This window comes from Phyllosticta citribraziliensis, assembly GCF_038025025.1.
Source record: "Phyllosticta citribraziliensis strain CPC 17464 chromosome Unknown J3D65scaffold_7, whole genome shotgun sequence".
NCBI classification, from domain to species: domain Eukaryota; kingdom Fungi; phylum Ascomycota; class Dothideomycetes; order Botryosphaeriales; family Phyllostictaceae; genus Phyllosticta; species Phyllosticta citribraziliensis.
The window spans coordinates 315,446-337,202 of NW_027117344.1; the positions used below are offsets into that span (position 1 = coordinate 315,446).

General features: G+C 58.5%; 6 protein-coding genes across 6 annotated transcripts; 5 read left to right on the forward strand and 1 right to left on the reverse strand.

Annotated features, from left to right (window-relative positions):
• Positions 1 to 5,238: 5,238 nt before the first annotated feature.
• Positions 5,239 to 5,705, reverse strand: J3D65DRAFT_626422 (uncharacterized protein). The gene has a single exon (XM_066800435.1). The coding sequence runs from the start codon at positions 5,638 to 5,640 to the stop codon at positions 5,428 to 5,430; it is 213 nt and encodes a 70-aa protein (XP_066654252.1). The 5' UTR covers positions 5,641 to 5,705; the 3' UTR covers positions 5,239 to 5,427.
• Positions 5,706 to 7,351: 1,646 nt separating this feature from the next.
• Positions 7,352 to 8,109, forward strand: J3D65DRAFT_391463 (uncharacterized protein). Its single transcript, XM_066795845.1, has one exon. It carries the CDS (start codon positions 7,471 to 7,473, stop codon positions 8,026 to 8,028), a length of 558 nt encoding a protein of 185 aa, XP_066654253.1. The 5' UTR covers positions 7,352 to 7,470; the 3' UTR covers positions 8,029 to 8,109.
• Positions 8,035 to 8,455, forward strand: J3D65DRAFT_626427 (uncharacterized protein). Its single transcript, XM_066800436.1, has one exon. It carries the CDS (start codon positions 8,097 to 8,099, stop codon positions 8,430 to 8,432), a length of 336 nt encoding a protein of 111 aa, XP_066654254.1. The 5' UTR covers positions 8,035 to 8,096; the 3' UTR covers positions 8,433 to 8,455.
• Positions 8,456 to 13,593: 5,138 nt separating this feature from the next.
• On the forward strand, positions 13,594 to 14,556 carry J3D65DRAFT_646186 (uncharacterized protein; the record flags this gene model as incomplete). The annotated part of the gene is made up of 1 exon (XM_066802262.1): positions 13,594 to 14,556. The coding sequence occupies one exon, from the start codon at positions 13,594 to 13,596 to the stop codon at positions 14,554 to 14,556; it is 963 nt and encodes a 320-aa protein (XP_066654255.1).
• A 2,405-nt stretch (positions 14,557 to 16,961) lies between these two features.
• Positions 16,962 to 17,920, forward strand: J3D65DRAFT_391530 (uncharacterized protein). The gene has a single exon (XM_066795846.1). It carries the CDS (start codon positions 17,206 to 17,208, stop codon positions 17,686 to 17,688), a length of 483 nt encoding a protein of 160 aa, XP_066654256.1. The 5' UTR covers positions 16,962 to 17,205; the 3' UTR covers positions 17,689 to 17,920.
• Positions 17,921 to 19,248: 1,328 nt separating this feature from the next.
• J3D65DRAFT_626443 (uncharacterized protein) lies at positions 19,249 to 20,470 on the forward strand. The gene has a single exon (XM_066800437.1). The coding sequence runs from the start codon at positions 19,266 to 19,268 to the stop codon at positions 20,070 to 20,072; it is 807 nt and encodes a 268-aa protein (XP_066654257.1). The 5' UTR covers positions 19,249 to 19,265; the 3' UTR covers positions 20,073 to 20,470.
• The last annotated feature ends 1,287 nt before the right edge of the window (positions 20,471 to 21,757 follow it).

The window sequence follows — 21,757 nt, forward strand, 5'->3', positions numbered from 1 at the left end:
TCAAAGAGGCAATCAATTCACAAACTTCAAACGTAGTGGGTGACTGCAGAGGAAAATCCAGATATGAACGAGTTAGTGTAGAGGGAAACTAGATATGAATGAATGAGTATAGAGAGGAATCCAGAATTGGAAGCTGTACTATGTCTGAAGTTGTATCTGATTCTCCTAAAGAGGTAACCATTTTGCAGCTTCAGAAATAGAAAGATAATGAGTAAAGAGGCACAGCCCAGTAGGTGTCAAGAGAAATGAGACACCCTGAGTCTCCTTAAGCGCAACTACATCAGTGAATGAATGCTCCCAAATTGTAGATATAGAAGTAATGAAAGCTCTTTAAGCGCACTCACAATTCTAGAAGGTCGTGTGAAAAAGACATTGTGGAGCAGTTTACTAGCCTCTACTCTTAACAGAAGTGTCATAAACCTGTAGCAAGATGCCATGTCCAAAGTTACTGAAATTTCAGACGTCCTCTTCATGGTGCGTGCAATTGCAGAAGCTACATCGCGTCCGGCGCTGAATCTATCCACGTGCTTGAGTCAGGAGCGCATCCAACACATGCTTGCCCTCCTTTTATGAGACTGACAAGCTTACTGAGCCCCGGACGAATTGACGGGTAGAGGAACAGGAGAGGTTCCCAGGTAGGTTCCTCCACAACGTCTGCTGTTGTAGAACCCAGAGTAATGGGAAACGATGTCAAGTGAACAATTGCTGTCTGAGAGGAAAGAAGGTCAACCAAAATCGACTTTGTGGAGAGATGGGTAAGTGCAAGCCCTGATTCGAAAGAAAACGATCGCTATACGCCAGTCTTTGCCGCAAAATACCAAGAAGCCGCGATCTTGACCCTCAATCTTCAGGCAAGTTGACCGCGCTGGTGAACAATCTATGCTCCTCAGTACAACGTTTGCGGGCTGGTTTGTCCGAGAAGGAGGTGAGTGTTCTAGACGATGGCATGAACACCCCAACATTTGAAATATGGTCAACGGGCTGCAGAATTCTTGCTCCACAATCTCTTCAACAGGATCGGATTTTCAACCAACCGTCCGCAACTCTGGTCGAGTCACGTGTGTAGGCTTAGTCACCTCGACAAACAAATTCCGTCTGCCATTTCGCGAAGCGCGCCGACCTTCAACAACTTCCACAATCAAGCGACTGGATTCATCATCGCCGCAACGCGCCATGAACCATCCTTCTGTTGCCAATGCCAACGACTGAGGTTCCTTCGCGTGACGTCAACGCGTTGCCGCGCGTTGCTGACCTCCGCATCCGCCTCAACCATGGAGTCTCGGGTCCCCTCGCCCATCAGACGGCTCCAACCAAGCCCCGGAGGTATCGTCAAAAGCCGACGACAGTGTCAGCTGTCAGACTGGAAACTGCCGGGGCACGTTTGCGTTTGACAGGTGCGCAATGGCCGCGTAGAGACGTGGAGAAGGCGTCACGCGCGAAACAAAGTGCCGACAAGCTCAATGGCTCAGGAGACGGGCTAGACGATGCGACAGCACGAGCGTGTTGGGCAGGGCGAGTGTGAATGATGCGACAGACGCTAGGTTGTTTGAAAAGAGAAGATAGGGTCTATTTCGGGGGTCCACAACGATTCAAGGCGGTCTTGCAACTATCCCCGGCACTACGAGAAGCCATGATTGGCCCGCGGAATTCGGGAGCTGGACAAGGTCTGCCCAGCATCAGAACCAAACTTCAACGCCTTGCCGGATACGGTAAGTCGCGGGGTCGCGGAGACGACCTTCGCCCTCCAGATCCACATCATACGAGCTGTGCCGCCTTGAGAAACACGGCAGCAACGCGGAACAGAAACTCGCACTGCTCTGCGCTTCGCTGAGCTCTGCTTAGGATTAGGCTTAGGGTACCTCGTGCGTGCGTCCGCGCCGAACCCAATCGCGCCCGCGTTGCCGGCATGAAACGCGCCGCGTTAGACAGCTGTTCCCGTCGTCGGCGCTGGCCACGAGAGAATCCGACCATCAGTGGACCCTGACGCCGCCAGGACGCTAAATCTTTTTCCAAAATAGGCGCGCTGCCAGCACAGTGATTGACACGCCGAAGCTGGAAAAAAGGTGCGACTCGCGGCCCTGATTAGCTGGCCTCAGAGAAATTGTCCCTGCCTGACCGCGGGCTAGCGTCTGGTGGATTCTAGGCGCCGCTTTGCTTGCCCTTCCCTGGACCACGATTCTGCAATGCCCGGACAAGGTTCAAAGGCAGGATTCGGATGCCGCCGTGGAAGAGCGAGGAAAGTTTTCTTGCGGGGGACAAGATGGCTTGAATTGGAAAGTATTCCGATGCAGCGCGCTACAATTGGCCTGTTGTATATCGCAGAACGTGATGGCCGTTTTTCAAAGTCAAATGTTCGCAATCCGCTCTGCTGCCTATGCTTCATGGCCAAGACCTGCACATCGAGCCGTCCATGCTCTCCTCTCGCCCTTCATGGCGTCAGCAGTCTGAAGCTTCAGACCCTGTGCATTTTGCACAGCAAACCTTTCTTTCATGACTGATCTCCGGCTTTGCAGCCTTATTTTGCAGTCTACAGGGCTTCTTCTAGGGTGCGTGTAGTCGACTCTAGCACGCAATGGTTTAGACCTTGTGCAAACCCGGGTTGACAAGGAAGACTGTGCTTGTCAGCGGAAGGTATCGAAACCCTCCACTCGGCTAAAGCCCCGCGGGACATCAGGCATATCCACAGGAGCACCGACGTTGAAGCTGCACGACTGCGGATGCTTGATTTCAAATCACTCCAGGAAGCCGCCGAAAATGCCTCAGAAAGATCAGCAAGATAGTCTTGTGAGACCGGTCACTTGATAACTGTTGATCTCGAGTCGCACACGCCCAGAGTGGCTGACGGCGAAGAGGGGGATAGAGTGGTGTTCAGAAAAAGACGAAACGTGCGGTACCTGCGTCCATGACGCACCAATGCCACGCAGCGTGCGTCAAAAGGCGCGTTTGTCCGCCTTCAACAGGTACGGCATGTAAGGTACCCAGGCAATCAGGCATGCAAACCCTGAAGTCCCCTATCACTTCAGGGATGCAGAATGTCCCTCGCGCTTCTACCCAGATATCCTTGTGCATGCGCCCGGCAAGAATCCATGATTGACCCTGGAAAACAGACTTCAAAGTGTCGCTCCCTGCTACGCACGCGGCGGCCCAACACCTTTTGCTTCCCGTGTCCGAGGCATCCCCGGTTCGACTCAACTACGAGGAACAAGAATTTTCTGCCCCACGTCTTCGCCTGCCTCTGTCGGGCCGGCTTCTGCCTGTCCAGGATTTTGCCAAACCATGCTGATCAAGAAGTACGGAGTCGAGTTTCGAAGCTTTGAAAGTAACATCGCGGTTGTGCCGTTCAATTTACTCCCCACATCCCAGCTAGCGATCTACACGCACCCGCCAGCCGGCCCGTCGCCCGCACCGTATCCGTATCAGATCTCGATCTACGTACCTGCCAGCCAGCCAGCAGTCCACGTTCACAACCACACGTCTCTCTATCACCACGTCTGTCTGCCCGTCTTGCCGTCGGCCTTGCCGTCCGCTAGAATGCTGCTATTCTCGGACCCACGATATGGCCTCCCCTTCGATTTTGGACGCCAGAACAACTCTCTTCTTCCTAAAAATTCTTGAGACACCACATCAAACTGGTTTTCCAAACAGGCCAGGAGCTCTCACGCACCCCACACCCCTGTCCACCAGCGCCCTGCTTCCTCCCCGAACGGACTCCGCACGGTGCCGAGGCTCGCCCTCGTCGACCGATGGTGGATGCGTGTTGCACGAGATGGTTATCGACAGAGGAGAGACTTGTGGTGTCGTCTCACCACAAAACCTGCGTGCGTTGTCCGAGTCGTGTGAGATGGACTTCGACTACGAGGCCGGGCATCACTGACCCCTGTCTTGACTTGGACTGGAATGCCGCTTGTCCGTCGCTGCCATGCTCTCCCCTGCCCCGTTCGTTTTGCCCTGCGTTGCCCTCTTCTTTCGCCTGTCCCGTCCGCCTGAACGTCATGGCTTGGCTTTTGCTTCGACGTCGGCTCGTCAGCTTCGAGGTGTTTGTCCTCAGATGCAGAGTATACCCACAAGATATTGCAGTGTATGGCAAGCAACACAGCAACATTGACGCTCCGCAGCCGGTGAGCAGCAGCGCCATCGCTCTAGCACAACTCTTTTACCACCACACAGCCTGCCACTCCTCATACTCTTCCGCCCTACCTGCCGCCCTGCAAATCCATCTGCCCCACGCAGTACCCTTTCAACCTCTGCATGCAACCCGGCGCAGTGCAGCACACGCCCAAAACCCCATCACACGCGCCCTCCCTGCAAGACGCTACAGCACGCCGTAATCAACCCCCGCCGCAACAATCCCTTCCTCTCCGTCCCTTTTCCTTTGCGCTCCCTGCGGCTGGTCTAGCAGGGCATTTGGGATTCATCCTTGAAGGGCATCCATCTCTCCACGAATCCTTCCCACAACCCCGTCTTGTCAGCAAAACAGCACATCTGACGCACAACACACACAGACACAGCCAGCAGACGTGTGTTAGGCACCTACACCTACTCATCCACCCAGCTGCCGTACCCAAAGTCGTGTCGTGCTGTGTCGTGTTCCTGCGTTTGACGTTTGACGCGGCCATGTGTCTGTGACGTGCGTGCAGGTAAGACGGCAGTGGGTGGGTAGGTCAGGCCGTTGGGTTGGTAGGTATGTGGGTGTCGGCGGTGGGTGTCTGGCTGTCTGTCGGTCTGTCAGCCAAGCCAAGACTGGGGTATGGTGTTGTGAGAAGAGGCAGGGGGCGAGCTCGTCAGCGCGTTGGAATGGTGGTGATGGGTAGGCTTGAGCACGGAGAAGACGTCCACATCGAAATGCGGAGGGAGTTGAACGTCGCTTGTTCACGCCGTTTCCTACAAGCAAGAGACGAGATTGACTTGTTTGATATAGCAGTTAAACTCTCTAGTCTTTCTATCCGCATTGGTCCTTCTTCTTTCCGTTACGGCCCTTTTTCCAACGTCATGGAAGGAGGAAGGATCACCAATACAGGCAGTTCTGACGGCTACATAAGACACCAAGCCAATGCTCATGATGACAACAGACTTGTGCGTTCAGAGAACATGAACAAGGGCAAGGGAAAGAGAATCGTAAGTAAGCAGATCACAGTTTCTCTTTCTCTTCTACTCGTCTACCCTCCCAGGCGGCAATGGCACACATAGAGGCTGACAATTAGGACAAGGAGCCAAACGGCCCGAAAGAAGAGAAGGTGAATCAGTTGCATACATCTCCACCAACCGCTAGGAGCAGTAGCAGCAGCAGCAGCAGCAGCAGCAGCAGCATTAGCAGCAGCAGCAAAGCTGCCACGAGCTGCTTCAATTATCTCGTGTCACTTACATTTCTCTCCCTCCAGACCACGCCTCTCCATCAACGAACAAAATTCTTTTGTGGAGCGAGCGAGTTCACATGCCAAAATCCATCCATTCATGCATTCTTTGACACACTCTCGCACCGCCCCACTGACCCAGCAACTCACTCATCACAACCATCACTTCTTCCTCTCCTTCTTCTCCCTCTTCAGCTGATCCAGCTTCTGCCGCCCGAAGCAACGGAACAGAGGCATGCACCCCGCGCAACCTCACGACCGCCGACCAAACCGACACCCATGTCCGCATCCCTGGCGCACTAGCAGACGTACCCTCGATACCCTCGCTGCCGTACCTACAGTTCCCTGCCCCTCGGTCCTGTCCTGTCCTGTCCTGTCCTGTCCTGTCCTGTCCTAGAGCACACCCTTGCCCGCGCTCGCTGCTGCTCCGCGCATGTGGGTAGTCACGGGTGGCAGGTGGGGATTGAGGGACTGAGTGAGCGACCAAGGGACCAAGGGACGTAGCGCACCATACCAGAACGGGCAGACGGACGGACAGAGTGACGGAAAAGCGCACATGCGACTGACTGTTGGAGCGGCGGGGGCGCAGGTCCGGAGGTCCCTGGATAGCTAGAGTTGGTGGGGCAGAGCAGAGCAGAGCAGAACCGGCTAGGCACATAGCGTGCCGGAGACTACGACAGCGCCGTCTATCTGTCTGTCTGTCTGGGTGGGTGCGGTGGCGTCTCCCCAACGGCGCACAGAGGGCACAACACCAGGAGATATTTACTGACTGAGATTGGCTGACCGTGGCGCGCGGCACCACCGCCACAGCAGCGTTTGCTCAACAGACTTGCCTGCGCTGCGCTGCGCTGCGCTCCAATCGTTTGCCCAATTCTCCAGTCACGCACTCGGGAACCCAAAAAGTCGCCTCTGTCTCCGTCGCCTTGGCTCAGGAGCGAGAGTCTGCCCCAGCGACGACGACGGCGGGGGCTCAGCGTCCCACGAGCAAACCAGGGCAAGAGGACCAGAAAACCCAACCCAACCCAACCGTTCGTTCAACTGCAGGCAGGAAGGCAGGCAGGCAGGCAAGCAGACGGGTGGGTGTGGCGCCGCGGCCGCGGGTGGATAAGCGCGCAGACGACAAACAGCGAAAGCAGCAGCAGCAGCAGCAGCAGCGTGGATTGTTGGGGAAGGCTGCTTGCTTAGGTACATAGGCGCCGTAGGAGTAGTTTGCTAGCTAGGCTGGCCGGCTGGGCTGACTGGCAGGCACTGACGACGGATACTTGGGGCCAAGGGATGGATGGATGGATGGATGGATGGATGATTGCCTAAACCATAATGTTGTTGGCTGGCATGAAGCGGTCGGGTTAGCGTTGGAGGCGAGGAGGAGGGAGAGGCTGCCCTCTCTACTGTGCCTTAGCCAGAAAGAGAGACAGACAGACCGGCAGACAGATTTTACAGTTGTAATGATGCAGTGAGGCAGCGAGCGAGCGAGGAAAAGAAGGTGTAGTCGCGGCGGCGGAGCGCGGAGCGCGGGCCTGAGCCAACCAAAGCTGCCTGCCTGTCTCACACGGCACAGCGCGCGAGAGAGAAGGGGAGGAGGGTAGGTCCTACGAGAGAACTACATGGACCTTGAGAATGTCTCCAATACAGCAGCTTCACCGACAACGGTCAGCGCGCAGGCTGGCAAAAGCGACAAGGAGCCAGGCAATGTAGCGGGAAAGTCAGGGATCCACCACCCGCCACCACCGCTGCCCTCCCCTCGTACGACAACTGACTGACTGACTGACGGACGGACGGACGGTCAGGTAGCGAAGGTTTACCGGGCGCTGCGCTAGGAGCTCCCTAACTTACCAGGTACTCGACCCCCCATCCCCCGCCCTGCCCTGCCCTGCCCTGCCCTGCCCTGTCGACGAGAAGTTGTGGCCGCTTGCCCGCCCGGCGCCCGCCGTCGCCTTACCCAGGAACACCACTCCTCCACACCACCGCTGCTGTTGGACGGCACTGCAGTGCTGCAGGGTGAGCGACCTGAGCTGACGAGGGCGGGCATGCGGGGCGGGCACTCAACTACCGTACCCAAGGCTACCTTACCAGCCGACCTACCTGCGTGCACCGCCCAGTGGACTGTCTGGCATACGAAATGCTGCACCATGTTGCGCTGTCGGTCTGTCTGTCTGGGCACGCCTTCAGTGCTTCATGGAGCGTGCAGAGCGTGGACGACGACATGGAAGGCGCCGGACAGCAGGCTACGGCTGGGACAGACGGGCAGGCAGACAGGCCGACAGACAGACAGACAGACCCTCCCACCGCAAGCCGTCACCCACCATTTCAAGGGCGGCGGGCAGCTAACCAAACAGACGGGCGTCACCCCGCGTCGACGTCGGCGTCGACAGAACACTATGGACATAGGCCGGCCGGTGGGAAGACGTCGTACATAGACGAGGACGGGATGGGCAAGCTTTCTCATTGCATTATTTGTTCCACTAGGATGGATCGCCAGGCCGGCTTACCGCATCCGGCATTTCGATCGCCTTGCCCTGGTGCTGCTGCTGCTGCTGCTGCGAGAGAGAGAGAGAGAGAGAGAGAGTTGCTCGTCATTTTCACCTCTCACCACTCACCACTCGCCATGCAACGAGACGACGGAGCGGCAGGGCGGCTCTGCTTGCAGCAGCAGCAGCACCGAGAGCGTCAGAGTTGAAACCTCGCCCAGGAAGGCTGCAGTAGCGCTCGCTGTAGATATTTTACTGTAGTGTAGTGTAGTGTAGTATGCCGGCCGCTGACCGCGCTGCTGATACACCAGCTACCTATTTAGCTTGCTTAGCGTGCTTGCTTGCTTGCTTGCTGGCTTTGCCTGCCCGCCCTATGCTGCTGCTGCTGCATCCCCGGCAGCTCCCCCCAGCGCGCGGATACGGATGCGGATGCTTCTCGGACTCTCTCTCTGCATCACCACACCACACCACACCACCCGCGTTGGTTGGGCTCGACCGAGCGCAATGTCAAACAATGTGGGGAGCTTTTGCTTACCGGCTGCTGCTGCTGCTGCTACTGCTGCTGCTACTGCTCCACTTCCCCGCCGTCCGTCTATCCGTCTCGAGACCTTGACGGCTTTTGCTTTCTGCTGCTGCGCCAGATGCTTCGAGACGGTCCGTCCGCTCGTTCATTGATGCCCACCGCACCGCACCCCACCCACCGCAAGGAGCCAAGCAAGAAGTAGTAGTAGGCCCGGCAGACGCCGCCGCCGCCTCCGCGTCCGCCGCCGCCGTCGACTTGCCTTGTCTTGGTTGTCTCTCGTTTTGCCGTCCGTCCCTTGTCGCACCGCACTGGACCCCGCTTGGCTAGGAACCTACGCTGCCATGCCATGCCATGCCACCAATTGACCGAAAAGATGGCGAGAGTTGCCGTCAGTCGGTCGTTGAGGTGTGAGAACGACCTACCGCGCCTAATAGCGCCGCAAACGGAACGGCGTCGCAACTCGCCACCCCATCTCTTCGACCGACCAACCAACCAACCAACCACGTTGGTCGCGGAAGCTGGCGGCGTGCGGACATTGTTGCTGCTCTAGGAGTAAGTGTGGGTGCGTAGACGGCCAACTGAGTACGGTGGACTGGGTAGAACTTGCGAGTCCACCACCGTCCACCAATGCAGGCCGTCAGACAGGAAGGCAGGCAAACAAACAGGCAAACAGGCGACGTCAGACAGCCATGGCAATCGAGCAGTTGAGCAAAATCCCATGGCGCGCGCATGGGAAACCCATCCACCTACCTGCGTCCCTTGACCCGTTGGCCGGCATGAGTCCTGCATCCAAGTCCTGAGTCCTGAGTCGCTGTGCATGTCGACCTACCTAGGTGTGTAGCCAGGGACGGCGGGTATCCAGATGCGCATGCGCGCTCGCTCGCCCAGGCCAATGTCTCGCCGAGGGGTTCGCAGTACGCGTGTTTGCTCGCTGCCGTTCCCTGGTTGAGACTTGAGAGGGTTGATGGGCGTTGGCAGGACGCGGCAGCAGCAGCAGCAGCATCCCTGGAGAACGTTGAACGCAATTGAAACTTGGGGAAAGGGGGTGGACAGAAGGCCGCTGACTGATTCTGTTTCCTTTCCTTGACGTCGTTCCGTGGCAATTGACTGTCGCATGTCCTTTCATGAGCATTTTGTTCGGCCTGCCAGGCACGAGGCATGGTTTAATGGGCCAGGCAGACAGCCCCTTTGCGGATGCAATAGACATGGGAGCGATGTTGGGCTGCCGCCGCTGCTGCTTGCGCGTGTGAGAAAGGAGAGAGGAGAGACACTTCGCGTCAGAAGGCCGCCGCCGTCGTGATGGTGATGGGGACGACCGCCCGGACAGAGACAGAGACAGACGCAGTGAGAGCAGTCCAAAATGACGCAACCACACCTCCAACTCCAAACAGCGTCATACCTCATCAACGATATCGAAAGAAGACTCGAACGAGTGATGGTCCTACCTCATTATTGCAGATCCTCTCATGACTCTTGGAGGAGATGAAGCAGTAGTGTTTTGCAACAACTGCAACAAGGCCCGACGACGACGAGCGAGACCGAAGAAGGTGCGCTGTGCGGCGCCCCGACTCTCTCTAGTCATGTAGCTTGCTTGCTGGGTTGTGGTGGTGTGGTGTGGTGTGGTGGCCGCGATGCCGAAAGATGCCGAGATCTGTGTTTTGACGTTTGCCACGCGCTTCGCTTGGTTCCTCCGCCCGCCGGGGAAGGCGGAACGGAAGCGAGTGGTGTAAGAAAGACTTTTCGGTTACATCACGGACAGTTGTCGGGCAGAGAGAGGAAGGCTGCTCGAGAGACGACGATTCATGCGCGGACGACGGGCAAGATAACAATAAAACAGCACCGTCGCTTGCTGTTGCCAAGCTGGGTGAGCCAAACAAAAGAAACGCTGCGCAGTGTTGGTGGTGGTGCGCATGAGCGCCGGACCGGACGACCCCCCCCTGGCGCGTCCACCAAACACCACATCAGACCCCCCTCGAATTATGTATAGTCTGCCCGCGCAGACAGCCTGTGCTAGCGCTTGGACGACTGATTTCGAGCAATTAAGCCCGCCCGAAAACAGCAAATGGTAATCAGCGTCATCGCATCATTCTGGGCCAGACTCATTTGTCGTTGGCGTTGTCGTTCATCTGCTGCTTCTGGGGGGCTGGCTGGCGTTTTGCAGATCCAGACGGACTGTTTCCCGCAACCAATGCCATGTACCAGTGCACCGGGACCCTCCCCTCCCCCCCATCATCGTCATGCGCGGGCAAGCAACATCATGCGACCCTGCAGGTCCTCCCAGCCCTCCTCCTCCTCCAGCAGCGCTCAACGGGCGCACAGCACAGCAATCAGGAAAAAGCAGGACCCTGATGTCTGGATTCTCCTGTGGCTTGCAGGAGGCCGCCGCTGCCGGCGCCTTGATGGAGAGAAGGGTTCGCAGAAGAAAGAAGCAACGGCCGAGATTCGCCCTCTGCCCTCTGTCGACGCAATACCTAGTGATGTCCTTTTTTTTTTTTTTTTTCCTTTCCTGCGCGGGCGTTTTCGGTCTCTTGATTCGTGATGCTTCACGACACGATGGTCGATACTGAGGACAATCGCTCCTCTGCGCAGGACACCAGCGTCGTCATAATTTCCCGTTGCAGCATCGTGATGAGCTTGATCCACGCGCTAGATAAACCCTGTGGAGAGCAGAACACTATTATTATTTTTTTCTTTCGTTTAGGAGCGCCACACAGCCGGCGATTGGGACTGGAGATCGTCTTTTGGCCGTTGGAGCAAGGCCGACGGCGGCGGCGGCAACGACGACGACGACGACGATTTCATTTTGCTGCGCGCGGCCAGGCCCCCACCATTCATTCCCAAGTCATGTCAGCGAGCCCCGAGGCCAGGATTTCGGAATCAAGGAACGCAGCAAGCAAGCAAGCAAGCAAGCAGCTGCAGGACGGTGAGAGTTGGCAAGGCGGAGGAGGGGACGTTCTGGGAAGGTTGCATGGCTGCAAATTTCCCCCATGACCACGGATGGGGGTGGTGGGTGGTGCCACAGGGGTTGCTGGTGGAAGGGTGGAAGAGAAGGGGTGGCGGTGTCGCGCGGGCAGCAGGGCAGCAGGGCTGCAGAGGGCAGGCAGGCAGGCAGGCAGGCAGGCAGGCAGGCAGGCAGGCAGGCACCGCAGGCAGGCACGGCGAGAGGCGTGTCCCTGTGAGATGGTAGAGTTTCCCATCTCAACAGGTCGGTTGGAGGTTGCACGGCACAGCAGAGCCACGTGCTGGGGGGGGGAAGAGGGGACTGGGGACTGGATGGAGCAACCTGAGGCAGCTTGAGCTCAGTATGACGAGGCGATGATGGTGAGGGCGGGTCTCGGGTTGGGGGGGGGGGGGGGGAGAGAAAGAGAGAGTGTGTGAGAGAGGGGCGGAATGCCGCGAGTCTTTTGGTCGTCGCGCCGTTTCGTCGTCGACAAGGTGAAAGTTGCTGTGGGCGAAGCTTCTCGCAGCAGCAGCGAATGCAGCGCTAGGACAGGGCAGGGCAGGGCAGGGCGGATCCATGATGGATGTCTGCTCTGCGGTGGTGAGGTGCACAAGGAACCAACCTAGGAGTACATGTACGGTAGAAGCAGCTTCTTTGGACCGCATTCCGGCCGTTGATGACCCGGGTCGGCGGGCCTAGAGAGCGCAGGACGGCGGACCCTGACCAGCCCAGCCCAGCCCAGCGCAGTGCAGTGCAGTGCAGCAAACAGCGAGCCAGTGCAGCCAGCGAGACGAGACACACACATTCCCACGTCATCCGGTCGCGTCGCAGAGACGAGAGATAAAAATGGACTCGTCGAGTGGAGCAACCTTCATGTTTGCAACGCTCCGCACCACGAGTTTCAGCGAGCAGAGCGTTGACGCCCAAACGACGAAGCACCTTTTTTTGGCAGGCGGGCAGGCAGGAAGGGAAGAAAGAAAAAAAAAACAGAGTTCGACTGGACACAAGTCCGACCGACGAGGCTTGGTGCCCTGCGAGTCTGGGAGCGAAGGCAGAGGTTTACAGTCGGCGGCGGGATCGAGGATGAGCAGGGTGATCTAGAATTCTGGCGCGGGCGAGGGCGAGGGCGAGGGGGCCCACCCACCGAGGCTAGGCGCGAGGTAGGCGCCCGCGGAGGGTTGCTGGGGTCAGGTCGCTGGAGGGAACCTGAACCTGAACTTGAACCTGAGCCTGAAGCTGAACCCTGCAGCCATTCACCTGGCTCAGCCCAGCCCAGCCCAGCATGAACACCCTGTGATGTAATGACGGGCACCCAAAGTCGCGTCGCCGACTCGTGTGCGCCATGGACCTGACTTGGTTGTGCTGCAACGGCCTCCTGAGAGACGAACCTGGAGTCCAAAGTCTGATTGTGTCTGCTCTGGTCTGGTTCCCAGTCAGTCCCCCAACGGCCACGTCCCAGTCCAGTCCAGTCCCGTCCCCTCGTCTCGTCCACTCCCGTCGACACTCAGTGTCAGCACTGGTTGCGCCGAAGTGAAGCAAGGAGTGACGGTACGGTAGAGCAGCTTAGCGTCGCGGAGTGGGGCCTGCCCGAAGCGGGAGCACAAGTTGAATCCGATCGATCGATCATGTTGTTTAGTGCCCAAGGGATTCCATTTGTTGACGACAGCCAGGACAGGACAGGACGGCGGCGCCTTTGCGGCCACGGCCGAACGCGGCGTCTCCCTCTCTCTCTCGCGCGTCGTCGACTCGACCGGGAATTCCCAGCATGCAGGCAGCGGGCGGGCGGGCGGACAGGCGGGCGGCCCTGTTCTGACTCCTGGGCTTCGAGGAAAAAGCGAAAGGCAGGGGAACGATGGCTTGTTGGTTTGTAGTGTGTGTGGATGAGAAGAGATCCACGCGAGCCGTGGCTTTGCGCGGGGCGCTAGCTCGCCCGAGTATGCCATTCTGATGCATGGCCGCAGCTCATGCGCTTTGCGAATGCCCATATGTGACCCTGGGCAATCGTCCAAAACCCTGCTTGCGATGCGCCGCTCTAGCTTCGTCCATAAGAAGCCTTTGCCTGCCGCTGCCCGCCGCCCTCGTCTCCCCTCTGCTCTGCTCTGCCTCACTCAACTCACTCCCCACCTCTCTTCTCTCCACCTCGCCTCCCTCACCCAACAACCACCACCGCCTGCCCCGTCTCTCCCCCACCCAACCCAGCACATTCCCTCGCCTGTGCTGTGCCACGTTGCCGCAGAGACACCTCCAAGCACGTACGAGGCCGAACCTCTTCAAATACGACCCCAGCTCCCGCCGAACCGCCTCACCACCATGGACGGCAAGAACTCGGCCGGCAGACGCATCTCGCTGCTCAACGAAGACTCGCGCATGCCCTCGCTCGAGCCCTCGACCTACCGCTCGCGCACCTCCAGCTACGCCTCTTCGCCCTGCCTCTCGCCTCAGACCCCGCAGCTGCTGCGCTCAGACTCGACCGACTCGACAGCCATGATCAACATGCCCTCGCCCGTGACTCCTACCTATCCGTACGAAGAGGCCGGCCACTCGCCTCGTCCTCCACCGGGCACCATGCCCTACTTTGCCATTTCCCAACAGCACATGGTCGGTTACCACCAACCAAAGGGCGCCATGATGCCCTTTGTGCCGCCGCCCCAACCGTACGCCAACCACGTCTTCGTCAGACCTCCCGGTATCGAGCGCCAACCAATGCCGCCGGCCAACCCAAAGACCAAGAAGAACCAGTACCCCTGCCCTCTGGCCAAGGCTTTTGGCTGCAATGACTACTTCACCACCTCTGGCCACGCCGCACGGCACGCAAAGAAGCACACGGGCAAAAAGGACGCCATCTGCCCCGACTGCAAAAAGGCTTTTACGCGCAAGGACAACATGGAGCAGCACAGACGCACCCACTCAAACGGCCGCAACGCCCGCTCCGCGGGCCCCAAGGATGCCGACGACGCACGCAAGAAGATGAAACCAACGGCAACCCGGCCGAAGCCATCCCCGATCCAGTCTTCGCTACCCCCAACAACTAGCTCCTCCCTCGTCGATCCTTCTCTGCCTGTCAGCCCCGCCTCGAGTAGTTATGGCGTCGCGCCTGCGGTGCAGCCCGCCGACGACTACGTCGTGTCGCCCTATGCCGAGTCCGAGTCTGCTTCCGCCTACCCTCCTCCGGAGCCCTTCCAGGTCAACCCTCAGTCAGGGTCTGATGACGCTTTCCGGTTGCACACTCTGGCATTTGCCGCATCCGGCGAGAAGCGCAAGTTTGAGGCTTAGGAGCTCTCATCCTCCTGCCCACACGCTCCTTGTCTCGTTTCTTCTGTCTCTTCCTTGGGATTTGATACCAAATTTTCCTTACTTCTCTTCTACCCCAGCGTCCTAGTGACGCAATGGGTCTATTTTTCTTCTTCCTACCATATTCTTATCGTAACATGCCTCCTCGTCCTCCTCATCATCAACCTCCGTTCCTTGTGCACTTTCCTTTTTTCGTTCCAACCCTCATGAAGATTACCACTACCTTGCACGCAATAGACGCATGCCGTCATGGCTACGAAACGGAGCTACACGCGGGCAAAATGGGGCGTTTACACCGGGTCTACTTTTTGTTCTTTCCCTTACATCATCCTTTCTACTACAAGATACACCCACGGCATGGGCTGCTCTGCTTTTTATCGGGTCTTTTTTTTCCGAGACGGGACTACTCTCCCTGGATTTTTGTTCTGGATAACAACATGGGATCGGGGACTGGGGGGACGACGGGGTTGCGGATTACCTCTCACCAATGGGCTAGACGCATGGGACCGGGATCACCACACCACCACCACCATTATTACTACCACTAGTACTATTATTATCTGGGCGGAAATCCTTTTTTTCTTGTCGTTTGAAATCCCTTCTTTCTCTCTTCTTCGCTTCTTCTCTTTGCGCGGTGGCCTTGTTGGCTGGGCCTCTTTCGCCACCTGCGTAATTTGCACCTACCACCTACCATCCTCCACCACCACTATGGCCGGCCGCCCGGCACAGGGACCGCACAGCGGACTACCGCCTGGACTGGACCCCTAATGGTGTGCCCTTACTGGCTGGCTGGCAGGCAGCGGGGTGGGCTACTGCCACCACCACTCGACTCATATTCGTATCGTTGTGGGCTGTTTTGGGTGGAGTGGAGTGTGCACGGTGGGTGGGTGGATGAGAGTGGACCCTACCCAAGCGGGTGGGGCAGCAGCGGAGGAAGAAGAGGAAGAAGAAGCAGCAGAAGCAGAAGATTTCTGCGCGGTGCGGACGGAGGGCTGAGGGGAGGCGAGACGAGACGGGAGGACGAGGCCAACAGTGTGGGCTGTGGGCAAAAGTAGAGGCATTAGGTATGCACCAATGAATTAGAGTTAGTTTTGACCATCGTTGTTGTCGTCGGCAGCCAGAAGTCGCAGTAGCAGTCGCAGCGCCTGTGTGCTGTTGCGATTGTCGACTGTTGCGACTCGCTGCTGGGTGCCTGGCTGGCTGGCTGGCTGGCTGGCTGGCTCATCTTCTGCGCATCACCAGAGAGCATCATCATCATCATCATCATCATCATCATCATGATCATCATTGCCGACCACACGCGACTCAGGGTCCTCCTACATCGACACCACCACCACCAGCACCACCGTCGTCATCATCATCAGCAATTGGGTGGTGTGCCTGACCTACGTGACCACCTGCAGGGTCTCTCTGCTCTTCGCTCGCGCTCGCATTGCAACGCGTCGCGTCTGTCGGCACCGCAGAGCGGCGCGCCGGGCGGGAACGCGCCGGGAGAGACTCGGCTCGGCTTTCGTCATAGGTGCGTAGGTAGGTAAGGTAGGTGCCCGGCCGCGTCGACACCACATGTACTTACTCGACAACCAACGTCGAAGGCCGGCAAACTCCTTGAGGGATGAGGGGAGGGGCGGACGATCACACATGCAAATTGTGGGTTGGGGGGGGGGGGGGGGGGGTGGGGGGGGTAGGTTTGGTCCCTGACCCTGAGAAACAGAAAAGTGTGAAATGGGGGACAGGGACGGGGTGGTGGTGGTGGGTGTGAAGGCGCGGGTGAGTACCTACCTAGTACGTAAGACGAGGACAGGACTGAGGAGATGGGAGATAATCTGGAAACGCTCGACACGAACGCAGAAGAAGAAGAAAAAAGGTCTCATGGGAGTAATGCCAACACGTTCACTGGTGGTCGTGTTGGCTGCTGCATTGCATTGCGGTGCAGTGAGTCCCCCGCCGCTGCTGCTGCTGCCCCTGGCCGGCCGCTGCTGGTCCCTGAAATCCACACCACTATCCGGACACACCACCCTGTACCACCCACCTGCCCGCCGCATGCGGCTCGCGACGCAGACGATCGATCGTCATTGGTACGTGTACACTGCACGTTTTGGGAGACGGGGCTTCCGGTGTGCCTGGGGAAGGCGGTGGCAGTAGAAGATCAATGAATGGATGCGGGAGGGAGGGAGGAGCTGGAGAAAACTCGCTCGCTCGCTCGCTCGCTCGCTCCCGGCACGAGGTTCCGCGCGCTTTTTCACCTGGGCGCTGCGGTTGATGTGTTTGTGAGGTGCGCGTTGCGCGAGGGAGACGCGTCAAAAGAGAGTGATAGAGGGTGGGATGTAGTTTGCTAGTGGAGCGAGCATACAGCTGCAGTCAGCAGTACGCAAGAGAGACGACAACCAACATCCACGACCAAAACAACAACAACAACAGACTCGAGATGAGCGATGAGCGACGATCGACAAGAATAACAAAGTTTCCTCACATCATGTGCCGGGTCCCATCCTTCCATCGTTAGGTTCGTTTCCGGCAAAGAGCGGAGAGGAGAAAGCACTTACATAGGTGGTGGGAGCGTTGTCCCTGGGAATTTCACGGCAGAGGGCAGAGGGGGCCCGTTCGCCCCAGCGGCGCGGCGCCACAGACATCATGGGCGTCCAAGTGTGTGTGCAATTGCAATTGCGGAGTGGAGAACAAGGGGACTCGGACTGGGCGCACCCACCCACGGAATCTAGGCCTGGGCCCCTGCCGGCCTGCCCTGCCGAGAATAATTCCATTCGCCACACTTCTTTTTTTTTTTTTTTTCTTTCTTCGTTCTGCTTCTGCTTCTGTCTGCGCCAGTGTTTATTTGCTTTTCTGTGGGGGCGCCCCTGTCTGCCTAGTGCCCACCGCAGCACCTACACCCCCCTCGCTCCCCCGGCTGGCCCCAGTGGATACACGGTCCGAGAGAGTCTCGCTTGCTTATCGGTTTGGCTGCCCGCCCGAAGCAATCAAAACAACATTGCCCGCGAGAGATCGAGATCAAAGGTGCGCCCCGCCGGCCGGTCGGTCTCAACACCACCAGAGACGACAAGGCTCGTCGACGGAGCAAGCTACGGCGGCGCCGGCGCACCTATCGCGTCCACCTACTAGTGTGCTGCTTGGCGGACCCTGCTTGGCGCGGCGAACGCTAGCCAACCACCTCGATCCGGGGCTGCGAGGGGGCAGAACCTAATTCATCGTATCTTGCTCCTCCTGGCTGTGCGTCCATACGAACTTCGGTCACTCTCTCCACGGCCTGGACTGCTGGACTTGTCACCGCTGCTTGCCTGCCAGCTCCTGCGTGCTCTCTCATTCATCAGGAACGACGCTTGAAATTGCCCGAAGCAGGTGGCGCGAGATTGGCTGCTGAGTCGCAGTCGCGGTCGTCGCGGTTGTTCAGGCCTTGGGGCCCTGGGGGAGCCGGCTGCTGCTTACCTTACCCCCGGAATGAGGGCCGCATGGCATCGCATCGCATCGCAACGAACGCGCGGCCGGTGAAGGATTTGAAGGCTTCACGAGGCCAGCAAAATAATACTGGAGATTGGAGATTGGAGATTGCCGTCCGTTCTGCTGACTACCCACTGCAAGCGAGCTCTGCTCGTCGATTCATGACGACATTGTTGGCAGGCTGTGGGATCCGATGCCATTGACACATGAGAATTGAGGAAAGGGGACATGGACATTGGCGACGGTTGTCGACGTTTTCGTCGTCTGTCCGAATCTTCCATGGACCCTGCAGATTGCACGGTGGATGGATGGAGCAGAGGGGAAGGAAACACAAACCACCAAACTTCACTACCCGTCCACCGGACATGCGTCGATTATTCGCTCGGCCGCTTCTCCCGACTTCTCCTCTCGTCTCTCGCGGTCTCGGTCTGCACCGCCTGCCTGCCTGGAACCAAGAAGAATCAAGAAACTCGATTTTCACAACTTGTGGGGTCGTGACGTGAAGTCGTCGATCCGACATAATCCCGCTCGATCCCCAGCTGCTGCCTCTGCGTCCGGGCCTGCACTGCACGCGCCTCAACGCATGCGCCACCTCTCACCTCTCACCTCTCACCAAGCCATGGGCGCTGTCGTCATAGGAGCAGCTACGATAATACCTCTTCTACATTGACCTCCCGGAATCCCGTTGCCGACCGACACCTCATCAGACGTCCCCATCGACGACCTTCCCGACACACGAGAGAGACGTCGTCGACTCATTCAGACCCGGCTGCCGCGCTGCCGGTCCGACCGCGTCGTCGCCATTACTCGCTTCTGGATTTGCTGCTGCCATGGCCGCCGGCTGGAGAGCGCGGCCATCCATCGCTGGGAGTCTCGGCTCGGCCTCCCACTCACCCCCCATTGCGCCTTGTCGGTTTACGACCGTCCTCATGCGCGCCCCTACCGTTCGCAGCAGTCCGTGGTCTGGCCCGCCAGGAGACAGCCGGGCGAGGAAAAGCCAAGAGCAGCGTCCGACCAGAGAGACTCTGCGCCCGTACGCGAGCGGAGCAACAACCACTGGCAAAAAGTGCCCGCCGAGCCAGAGGGCAGGGTGCGCGTGCGCGTGAAAGACGACAAATGGTCATGCGTGGTATAGAAGCGGCGTCTTATTATGCTGACAAAAGAGCTGGCTGGCTGGCTGCGGCGGCAGTGGCAGTGGCAACAGCAACACCATGATCGCGGCGTCTTGATTGCTTGCTCGAATGCGTGCAACGCTGACGCCCCCGCCTTGCCCCCTCGACGCTGCGCTGCGCTGCGCTGCGCCGCACCGGCTGGCTGCCGCCCTGTCCGAGGGTCCTCATGGCACATGGAAGCGCACAGCGCAGCAGCCATCCGTCCGTTATTTCCTCTGTCTGCATGCCACGATGGACCAAAAGGGCATTGTTGGCGCGAGACCGAGGACGCAAGGGCTGCGCGCGCGTCGTCTCTGCAATTTGCTGCCTCGAACGCGCTCCCGATTCCGGCGGCCAGTCCCAGTCCCAATCCCCGCGTTTCCATCTTCAAGCGTGCGCGTGTCCTCAGGGGCCGCCGCGCCAGGCCAGACCAGACCCAGACACGACTCGACGGCTACATACATGCATACATGCGCTGCTGCTGATTTTATTATTGCACCGCCGCTCCGCATGCACGCACGCGCTCCGCCTGCTGGTCGACTCCCTGCGTCGCCGCAGATTGCACCGGCCGACCACCTCATTTCCTCTGTGGCGCTGCTCAATGTCACCGTCGACCTGCGATTTAGGAGCGGGTTGCCTTGTGCCATTCGTGCTGCGTGCCGCGCCGCGCCGCGCCGCCGGCTATGCGCGTTGTATGTACGGAGAGGGGGCGCTCGCTGCACGACGTGGGCCGTCGGGCTGAGAGAGCAACTGGGGGTGAGCGCCGCGGACTCTGGACGCTGCGGAGAGCGCGCGAAAGCAAGGTCTGTAGACCCTGTGATCGAGAAACAAAGGGTCCAGTCGAGCCTGGGTCTGGTCCGGTCCGGGGCGCGGGAGGGGCAGAAGAGTGGAGCATAGCGAGCGGCGTTTGCGCTGGCTTTACAGGCACCCGCATGGCCGGCCGCTTGCCAGGTTGCTGTCATCCCAACAACAACGCCGGACTGACGACGCGGAGAAAGAGTGGAGATTGATCATGGAGAGCGAGCGAGCGAGCGAGCCCGCCCGTTGCTGGCTGGTCTGCTTGTCTGGTCTGGTCTGGTCTGCAGTGCGGCGTGGCAGCAGCAGCGCTGGCATCACGTTCGAAGCATCCATCCATGGCCCATCGATCCCATTCTTCCTTGTCCACCTGGAGTTCAGGTCGTCTGCGGCCGAGTCGCCAGGAACGTGTTGTACGTCTTGTACTGCACTGTGCGCTCCCTCTGCGCCTTTCACGTGTCCACTGGTTTTTTTTTTTTTTTTTTTTTTTTTTTCTTCTTCCACCAGTACCACTGCCGCCGCTACGCGCCTGCATCTGTCAATCATCAGTCAGACAACGGACAGACAGTCAGACCCTGTGCGGCGGGGGATGCAGCTAGCCAGCCAGACGACCGGACCGGACGCGCCTCGATCCTTCTCGTGCCATGCATCCATGCATCTTTCCATCGTTGATGTCCCCCCTGTTTTGGTCGGTCACCGAGGGAGGGGGTGCTTTTTCCTTTCCCCTTCCTGCGCAGCCAGCCATCATGCACCCTGACGCTTTTTGATAGCTCCCACTATGTTTATATTGCCTGCCTACCTCCCTACCTACCCATCTACATTGCCCTCGCTCCCTGCGCCCCCTCCCCCAGCCAGCCATCTCCCCATCTCCCCATCGCCCGCACGTCCGCCTTGTGCCCTGCATCAACCGTGATTGCATCTCATTTCGTCCTCGCCGCTCCTCATCACCCACGCCCTTCCTCTCCTCAGTCACTCGGACAAATCTAGATCTGGATCTGCCGCCACGCACACCACCATCACCCGTTCATTGCCCGCTCTGCTCGCCGGCTCGCCGTGTTTCCGTCTCCGGATCGCCTGCCTGGATCGCCGTTGTTCTGATTTAGCTGCTGCTGCCGTCTGTTGGCGGAAGGAGGGTGCGTGCGTGCGTGCGTGCGTTGAGCGGCTCTTTTCTTGGATGGAGTACACCCGCTTGCTTGCCCCCAAACGCATCCACGTTTTGGTGGTGCGTGGCTAGTAGGTGCCTGACTGAATGGTTCATGAGAGTGCCCGCGGCTTGCCTGGTGTTGTTTTTCTGCGTCTCTGGGCGCGCCGGGCCGTGTCGTGTCAATGTTGTTTCGCCATGTGCGTGCGTGAGTGGCTACATGGTAGACTGAATGCTGCTGCTACCGCCGCCCTGCTTTTGTATGATGTGTGCTGTATGCCACCGAATTTCAGCCACAGACGGATGTTTTTCTCAACGTTTCGCTCGCGCACACGTTGAGCCGCAGCAAGAACGGATGCTGCAGTCCCTTGTTTGATTGTTCAGTTCCAACATCAACACCAAACAAACAAACACGGCTTACCAAACCAAGCCCCTCCATTCTCATCTCTTCTCTCTCTTCTTTTCAGCCTGACACTTCTGCCATGACGCGGGGGAGCTGCAGAGATTAACGCCGTTGTCGTCGGAGGCTTAACGCCGTTGTGGTCGACTAAACGCCGTGCGCTCTCTTAACGCCGCCGTCTGTCTTGCTCCATCACCTTTCTCCGCTCCGCTTGATGATGAGGGAACCGAGTCGTTGCTGGTAACC